This window comes from Notothenia coriiceps, unplaced genomic scaffold (genome assembly GCF_000735185.1).
Source record: "Notothenia coriiceps isolate Sejong01 unplaced genomic scaffold, NC01 NC01_scaffold00028133, whole genome shotgun sequence".
Taxonomy (NCBI): Eukaryota; Metazoa; Chordata; class Actinopteri; order Perciformes; family Nototheniidae; genus Notothenia; species Notothenia coriiceps.
In genome coordinates, this window is record NW_011360834.1 from 492,290 (window position 1) to 501,809 (window position 9,520).

The window sequence follows — 9,520 nt, forward strand, 5'->3', positions numbered from 1 at the left end:
CAAGAAGAAAGACCAACTGCCTTTAGAGCATGGATGTAGCATATGTGTTCAGACGGATTAGTCACTTCTGCTTCCTTTGAAGGAATATTCTAACATTTAGAGAGGTTCCTTCAAGTTCTTGCAAAAAGATAGAAATAACTCTTATGCAATAAAACATTGTAAATAACATGATACTATACAATGGTACAGCTAGGGGATGGTAGGCTTAGTTTACAACCAAGACAAGAAACGGGAAAAAGCTGGACTAATCCTGTCATCACTATAAGCATTTGTCAGATATTTAACCCTTCCTAAAATCATAAACTGTAATTTTTCACTTTTGCATTGGAAACAAACACGATGTAATGTGTTATTCTGTGAGCTTTAGAGGTAGTCTGGATAATTGTCCCTATGAGAGAGACAAGCCAGCTGTTTCCTCTGGTTTCTGGGTTTATATTAAGCTAAGCTTAGTTTAACGGACATGAGAGTGTTATCAATCTTCCTATTCAGCTCTTGGCAAGGAAGCAGATTGCTCAGAATAATAAACCATTTAAAAAAAACGTTCTTCTGTCTAAATGAACTTCCTACTGTTTTTTTCAGCCTGATTATTTGTTTGATTCCGAGTAAATAGTATCATTTAATTACACCATCTCTCTGTCTAATAATATGTTTCCAGTGGGTGACATTGCAAGGTGTCTCTTGAGGATTTCCCATAAAACCAACATTTCATTTGCCTGCTCCTGATGGTATGCTGTTCTCACTTCAGAAGCAAACACAGTCTGCGACAAATACAAAGTCCTACCGCTCACTCAGTCTTCAGTTCCTGTAATGTTCCTGACAGCTGCTCATCTTCCTCAACCTGCCAGTGGGATGTTATCCAAAACCGTCTCAGAGGAAAAACAGGCGTTCATAAACCAACCTAGATTGACAGAGTGCTAACATGTCACCGAACACGAGTACAGGTTTTCTTTACATCTATATATAGATAAGCCCTCAAAGAATATTGACACTTACATGTTGGTCTAAAGACGCTCTGAGCTCATGTTATCCCACGATAAAACATGAATATCTTCTCTGTTGTCTTTCTGTAGTCAAATGTCACTTTTTACAAACCCACCAACACTTGGTGAGATAGACAATTTTCTATAGCGAGTAAGTGTTACGAACTCAGGCACTTAGGATATAGGACCCATTTGCACGACCCGGGAGACAGAGATAAAGTATTGGTAAATACAGTAATATGAATAACAAAAAAATGAAATTAGACACACCAGGGAAACTAACGACAGAGAGGAAAACACAGGGAGAAACACCAGACAATACACAGGGAGGAAAACATGACAAGGAGAACAGCAAAACACCCACTACCAGACACAAAACTAAAAACGTGACACAACACAAGAATCGTGACAGTAAGTATGTCAATTGAATTTCTACAGCACATTTAAACACAGTTTAAGGTATCCAAAGTACAGTACAAGAAAAATAAATAACATTGAAATCTAAAGTGCAAAGTAGAACCAATGACAACAATACACAGCCAATTTCAGATTTAGAATTATAGACGTTAAACATTTTAAAGAACTATTGGGCCTAAAAGGTAATTTGATCAAATACATATTTAGCTTAGATTTAAAAACAGAGTTAGAGGGAGCACATCTGATATCTAAAGACTACTGGTTCCACAGTTGTAAGCTTTTTCTCCTTGAGTTTTAGTTGTGATCATTGGACATATGAGAGATTTGTCAGTGAATTAAGGCAAGAGTTCTAGTTGTTTCTGGGTCTTATGAGTAAGAAAGGGCTGAGAGTGATAAGCAAGGTCAAATGACGAGAGACTAGTACTAGAGTAATTTACTCGCACTTATTAGCAGAACATATAATCCAATCAGGGATTATTCGGACAACAGACATCTATATTAGTGTGATTAGATCAAGACAACACAGTGTCTTTCTTTGTAGTGAGTGTCCGAGAGCTGCTGCCAAAATAAATCGAGTCTCTGTAATGAGTATAGATGCAAGGTCATTTTGGGAGAAAGAGTTTCATTCAGGCACAGTAAGCCCTGATTGACACAGCCTTTACCTTGATGAAAAATCTTCCCTGTTGTGAGTTGTCATCTAATTATAATTCAAAATGCAGGCCTGACTGATTAGCCCTTCACAGCATCGAAAACATTAGACACTTCCTTTTTTATATTTGGATATTTTTAGTGTTAGATTATAACAGTCAAAGCTCCATCAACTTGAAAGTGATAAAAGATTGATGTATTTTTGGTAGAGCATTTATCCTTTTGTGGTTATATTCAGATCATAGATTGTGCCTCTTTAATATCACAAGATTGACTAAAAAGATATTAAAATATTACTGCGTATCTGTCGTTGTACAGATTTTCCCAAATCATGCTGCTCTTGTTTGAGCTGTGCAAACATTTTGCTCCACAGCAACAGAAGAAAGGTTTTTACCAGCGCCGAACATAAGCCTTCTGTAAATGACACTGAGTCCCCGGTGAAAGACAGAGGTCTGCCTGCAGCCCAGGAGATACTGCGCGGTAACAATCAATAGCACTGAGCAAGCATCAGAGTTTTTATTATCTGGGAGGCCCTGACTCGATCCCCCACTGTAGTGACTAATCTAATTGGAGCTGACACACACTCCCCAGCTGCGGAGCTGCCAAAGAAAGCGTGAAGACAGAGATGTCAGGGAGATCTTCATCAATCAATAGTCAGTCGCAGACTATTTTACTTCCATCTATCCATCCATGCATCCACACCGTCCAGTTTTGTTAGTGTGCTGAGATCACAATTCATTACCTCAGCGCTACAGAAATAGCAAAAAATGTGTTGCTATTTTCTCCTGTAGCTACAAACTATAGCGAGCCCAGTCAATTGTCTACACCAGGGGTCGGCAACCCCTGGCACGCGTGCCAGCATTGGCACGTGGCACCGTAACCAGTGGCACACTAGGAATAAGTGGAATAAGTGTGCAAAATATTTAAATTGTACTTTTGGATCCTGACCGAGACCGCCGCCAGAGCGCGTCTCCCCGTTACCTGTTATCGAAATAATATGCTACAAAGGGGCGGACTGGCCATCTTGTGTGTTGAACTTTCCTGTCGGCTCACAGACCGTAGTCGAGGAGNGGTGGGGAGAGATGGGGCTTCAAGGTTCAAGGTTATTTGTTTTAAATGTGTCTTGGAGATAAGGACCAGCTGCACACAATAAAATACAGTATAACACAAAACCAATAAGACACACGGTGACACATGGCACAACAACAATCAATCATCGTCCAGCCTCAGCTTTGGTATTCTTTCACAACCATGTTATGGGTTTATTAGACTGAGCAAACATAAACATATGTGGGGAAAATAGTGCTGCGTCTCATGGAACATGAAGATTGAATAAATACATAGTAGGTGGCAGACAGCGGCGATTGGAGCATCCGTAGGCTGCACAAAAGTCCGGCATAGTCAGGTACTTCTGTAAACACAAAGCCAGCAAATTCCTGTATCATAATGCAAGATGTTTTTAACAAGCCAAACCACTTGGAAGAAATCCTGTGTAACTTAAGTTATGTTGACAAGAAAGAGCAGTTCTGCCTCTCCCACTGGTGTAAAGTTGCTGGGTCAACTTTGTAATACTAGGTCTCACTCACAGCCTCTTGTTATTAGCCAGCTAATAAATACAACCAGATACACAAAGAAACGCTGCAATTTCAATATGTCCAAGCATCCTGTATCATAGCCATGCTAATAATGTTTATAATAAACCAAACACCGTTTGTAAATCAGTCAAGATTTCAGCGAGTTAAGAGTATTTTTGTGCAGATCACTCACCTTACAACAGCTACCATAACGCAAATCAGAGTAACTGTTGACTTTGGCAAGATGGCGGCCGGACAGCTACGCTGGAAAATCTCCCATGAGCCATCTAGTGTTTATATATATCTATGCCCCGAGCAGATATGGTACCTACACCGGTCTCTACCTGACCGGAGTCACGCTGTGTGTGTCCGTCAGGAAACACGCTGTTTACAATTAGTTCCAGCAAACATCCACTGATAAATTGCGATGTTAACAACCTTATGATAACCTCATATGTTTTTAACTTAGGATCATACCTGTGTTTAGTCTAGAAAAAGTTAAATGTGTGCATTTTATTATAAAGTTGTGTATATTTACAAACCGTTTTAAAAACTAAGACGCTTGTAAACATCAGGTTTAAAACTAAAAGAGCTTTGAAACACAATGAAAGATGTTTGGAGTTTTATTTGAGTTATTCATTTAAACTTTTTGTCTAAGAGATGCTGATTTGAAACCGTTGTTACATACAGTTACGGCATTTCCTGTTTCTGCCGGAGAGAGGGGAGGCCGTCCCAAAGCTTGCTTCTGTATTTACTCCCTCTGTGAGGATTTGCGGTACCTCGTTCTCCTTTTTTCTGTTTGTTTGTCTATCTGTTTGTCTGTCTTTCTGGCTGGGCGTGGTTGACCTAATTTCCGTTTTCCACCAACTCACCTCCGCTCCTGTTTCTCATCATCACTGATTACCACCACTCACCTGCTGCTGCTTAAAACCCCGGTTCGATCATCAGACTTCGCCAGTTCTTCGTATACTCACAGTGGTAAACTCCAGTTCCGGCTGACTAGATTTTCTAGTACTTTTGTATACTCTTCCTGTTGGATTTTTTCGTATGCTAATCCTGTTTTGTTTTTTGCCTGTTCCAGAAACTCCACATTCCATTCCGTCCTGCCTGCCACGTCCAGCCCAACCTCCGTCTCAGCCCTGCTCCACGTTCTCCCCACTCTGTTCAGAGTTTGCTTTGTCCCCTGCCTGGTTTTTGTGGACTTATTAAATCCAGTCTTTTTGACACTTCACCTAAGTCTCCGTCCCAGTGTTCTTGCATAGCGGGTTCTAGTTTTGTGTCTCTTTACGAGGAGCCTAACAAACGTCTTCTTGATTCTGGTCTGGTGCGAACATAGCCTCTGCTCACATAAATAATAACTGAGCACCTGCTCACTGACAGTGACTGTAAATGATGAGTAAAATCTCTTGATTTAAGAAAAAGTAACAAATCAATACATTTAATAAAGAGCTAAATGAGCCAAGCACTCTAAACAGGGGGGACTAAAACAGCTCCTGAGCGTTTTAATGGGCTTTAAATTAAGATTTAATAAAAAATGAACAGGCACATGGACATCGATTCAGCTGTCTCCCTAAATTCATTATGGCAACAACCACCGGGGGAAAAAATGAATAGTTCTAAAACTGTAAATGTCAAAAGCCATAAAAACAAAGAACAGGTTTAGGTGTACAACAGATTGAAGACTATCAAGATAACACAAATCAGTAAAGTGCGTATGTACATACTTTTATACCATACACACCATACTGTGTACTTATAAATGTACTTCAAGGTTGTTCAATTTAAATGTGTGATTTGACCATTTGAGGCAAAGCAGATCATTGAAACAGGCCCCAGTGTGCCTTAGATGTCTCTGGAAGATTTGAGCATGCCAAGAAAGTTTAAAAGGAGTCCTGTTTCTTCTAAAAATAGCAACTATATAGATCTTGTAACCCTCAACCTGCAGGTCTCTGCTGCCACTGCTAACAGACCTGCTCCCAGACATGAGACAAAAAGCTGGCAAAAATCAGACTGGGATTGGACTGGGACTTCTGAATGACAGCTGATATAAGTAATAATTCAAATTTGTTGTATTATAGAAACCAGAAAAGGGAATGAGGAGTCCTGAAAAAAACCATTTGGATGACTGATTTCAGACAATTTTATCAGGACGGCTTGATGCGAGTAAAAGTGAAGGATGAGGAGCAACTTTTAGCCATCGTTTCGACCAGTTTTAAAGGTAAGGAAAGAACATTTATTATGTAAACGGTTCACTGTGAAGTTTATGGATAATTAATGGCAAACAACGCATTGTTCTTGGAAAATAAAAACATATTTTGTTTACTTTCACATTTCTTAAATTAATTGTCACTAAAATTAAGCTTTGAGGACAGATATTATAAAACCTGTACAAATAAATTACACACATTTTACATGGCAAAATACCACAAGGGATGAATATGAAAATCTGTTTTGTAAGTGGGGTGAACCAACCAGCCCAACAAATCAACAGAACTGTTTGCAGCAGGAGAGTCTTTGCTGCTTTCTATTTCACTATTTGAACCTCTCTTAATATTATGAAATATGAAGTCCTGGATGATTTTGAACAAAATGAAACACAATTGCAAGTTTCCTTGTTTTTACCGTCTAATACATTCATTTGTAGGCTTATCTTACCTAAAGAAAAAATGAAAATGAATTAACTTCTGTTTTTCTATTTTATACTTCTATCATCCTGTTGTTTGTTTCAACCATAGACTGGTTTCAACACAGTTAATGCATGTCATGATGTCAAAGAAAACCCCAGCGATCATCTTAGAGGTAAATGTGCAAGCTGTATGTGAATGGGATGACGCATAGCTCCGCAAACACAACTGATTGAGAGCAACAGAGAGATGGTGAGCGACATGCAGCGCAGACTCCTGCTTTAATTCTTCACCGCATCGACAGCTCTGCGATCACACTGACAGCAATTACGAAGGGGGGTTGTTTTCATCTCAGCGGTGCTACTGAAGTAAAATAAAAACAAATGTCCACGGTGTGAACTGGCGCTATAACGTGGGGGGCTCTCACGTGGTGTATCCTGTTGATCCTGGCTGCCGCGCGTTCAGAGGAGCACAGCTCGTCAATAGGAAAAGCCTCAGACAGGAGAACCTGGTCGCTCCAACTACACTGGATAATAATTCTCCCTCAGGGGTTGTTTGTCAGTGTTTTGACCTCTATTTTTTCCCTTTTTCAACATTGATTGAAAGACCTGTGGAGGAAAGACAACCTGCGATTAATTTCTCAGCTTTTTGCGCCTCTCCTTTGTCCCAGTAGAGCAGGTCGTGATTTTTGTATGCAACATAACGGGATTCGCGGTGGGAGCATTTCCTTTCATCAATGTGCATTGATGTAGCAGAAAACGTGGAGGAGATAAGGTAGGTTTACGCGTGGTTGTAAGACACTGCTGCTGAAAGATACACACGGCATGCTGGTCCTTGGTGTTTATTGAAACCATATGGGCTCTTTGTCGTTTGTGTGTTTATATATCATCAATAGTTTCGACTGATATCCAATTACTATGCACATTCAATAACACCTTGCTTCTCGAGAAGCTCCCACGGTCCATTGTCTCTTGATATGGCCCTGCTTTAACACCAACACGCTGCTGCACTTCTGTTATGACTGGAACATTTCTGATGAATGTTTATCTCTCCACAGAAACCTTATCTCAGCACCTGGAACCTGTGGTAAGGATTTCATTGAGGACAGTCAGCAATTAAAGGGATTTCGATTCCTGTCTAAATCGGGAATTACACATCCAAACTGGGATCTATGAGCGGAAAAGTGGCGAAGCCTAAAGAAGACAAGGATGCCTCCAAGGGTAAGACGTGAGCCTTGCAATGACTGCTTTGCCCCCTTAATCACAGGTTTTAACGCGACCGTGGACCCAATGGTGCCCAACACGGTGCTCCAACCACCCTTTGAGGCTAGACTAAAAACAAAAGCAGCCACTGGATGGGGAGTCTGCCATCCCCAGCTCCCTGCCTGTGGATGTTGCTGTTTGAGCAGTCGCTACCGTAGGCCTACAGGCTGCATGGTGTGTCTCTGAGATCACATGCTTTCTTTGCATTGACTTGGTGATCTTCGTAAACAGAGGCAATTAGGCAGAGCGAAGATCTAATATGTTGCAGACCGGCAGTCTACACAGGGTCACATATTGAGATTATAATGATGTTTACATTACGAGTAAACATTATTACGCTGATATGATGACAGTGATGTCTCATTGTGTCACTGGCATCCTGTTGAGATGTCCCTTTGTGTGGCTCGCTCGCACCTTTATCCGCATACTGACTCGCACATTCTCGTCACATCTGCACGATCTTGACGCGCGGAGCCTTTTTTGGTCTCGTAGCCTTAGCTTATGACCCATGGCGTTAAATATCAGCCCCTTCCCCTCTCAGAAAAAAAAAAGATGTAAACTGCTTCGCCATTGCCATGGACACGGAGCGGAGACCGGGTTGCTAGAGAAACCAGGCGGGGACTAATCACTGTAACCACTCCATCTACACCCGGGTGTGCACGACACTTTACGCACCGACACACACATCACTGCTCCTTTGTCTTGCAGCTCGATTCTCTATTAATACATTAGAGAAATAGACAAATGAATGGTTGTTAAAAATGACGTAGTTGTATTGCGTCAGTAAATCTATTTGCAACAATCACAGACTGTCTTTTTAGCCTGTATTGTTATCATTTTCTATAAATATATGTCTGTGCTCAATTATAAACACAGTGTTCCTGGGTGTGTTATCACAACTTACACTACACCTTGGCAGCTTGCCCATTGCAGCCTTCCTATTTATTTTCAGTATAGCAGTTTAATTGGATCCCCTTGTTGTCAGGTCCTGGCTCAGTTTAAGGTGCTCACAACAAATCAATAAAAGTAATTGGCTTATTTTGGCGGCACTGCTACAAATTATGACGTAGGCCTGTTGTTACTATAAATGTTACATATACATGGTTGCACTATAGTAACCTACTCTAAATATAGCATGTATGCAGAAACTATTCTTTAGTTGTTGATTTATTTACTTACAGCCCAAGCTTAGAAGTTAATTTGTTATGGATGAGTAACTATTAAGATACAACTTGTTATACTTTGTATAGGCTATAATACTGCACTTACTTCATAGTCAGTAGGAATATGTATGATCCACCAATGACCTAGACAAAAAACTATATCAATTTACATAACAACCGTAGTATGATGTTTATCATTTGTGTTAATGATGCATTTACTGTACTTTTACAAGATTCCCTCCCTTAGACCTTTGAATGTTAAATGTGAACGCTTTTTAGGCTCATCTATCCCGATCACTTTAAAAAAACGTTATTAGAATTACTTGGGTGCAGAGCAAACTAAATCTGGTACGGAGCATCCATTTATTTACTGTATAAAGGATTCATGTTTTTAGGGCCGTGTTCAAACAAATGTATATACAACTAACTTGTAAAGCTACAGAAGCATGTAATGCTGACAATACAGTGGGCCAAATAAGCTCAAAATAATTGATTTCAAGATTAACCTCCACATCAACTTTGCCTCTCATCTCCCACTGGAAATCAATGGCATAAGTGAAAGGCTGACTCATTCAAGCCCTAGGGCAGCAACATTTCTAAAACTCTCGACGAGAGACGAGTTAAAAAAATAAAAAAATAAATGTCTCACCTTTACCAAGAATGCTCAGCAAAGCAGGCTCTAGTTTTATAGATGCACAGCAGATAGCCAAATGCTGGGGGTGGCTCTGATGCCTTCCAAACAAAACTAAACTGCAGTTCATTATCTGCATCAGTGAGAGGGTCACATTGGTGCCAGCTGTCCTCCATCAGAGACTCCAATGGATCTAAAGCGGGGAATTGTACAGAGGAGGG

The 9,520-nt window shown here is 40.4% G+C and overlaps 1 protein-coding gene across 3 annotated transcripts in view; it reads left to right on the plus strand.

Annotated features, from left to right (window-relative positions):
• The first annotated feature begins 5,650 nt into the window (after nucleotides 1–5,650).
• The window catches only part of fgf13a (fibroblast growth factor 13a), an 85,224-nt gene continuing 81,354 nt past the window's right edge, over nucleotides 5,651–9,520 (plus strand). For 2 of the 3 annotated variants that reach the window (XM_010785674.1, XM_010785677.1), the window contains exons 1-2: nucleotides 6,583–7,017; nucleotides 7,301–7,463. In XM_010785674.1, the coding sequence (XP_010783976.1) occupies nucleotides 7,415–7,463 (49 nt within the window). In that variant the 5' untranslated portion in view covers nucleotides 6,583–7,017; nucleotides 7,301–7,414. Of the gene's footprint in view, nucleotides 5,838–6,582; nucleotides 7,018–7,300; nucleotides 7,464–9,520 lie in introns of those variants that run through there. The other variant, XM_010785675.1, reaches the window with a different exon arrangement.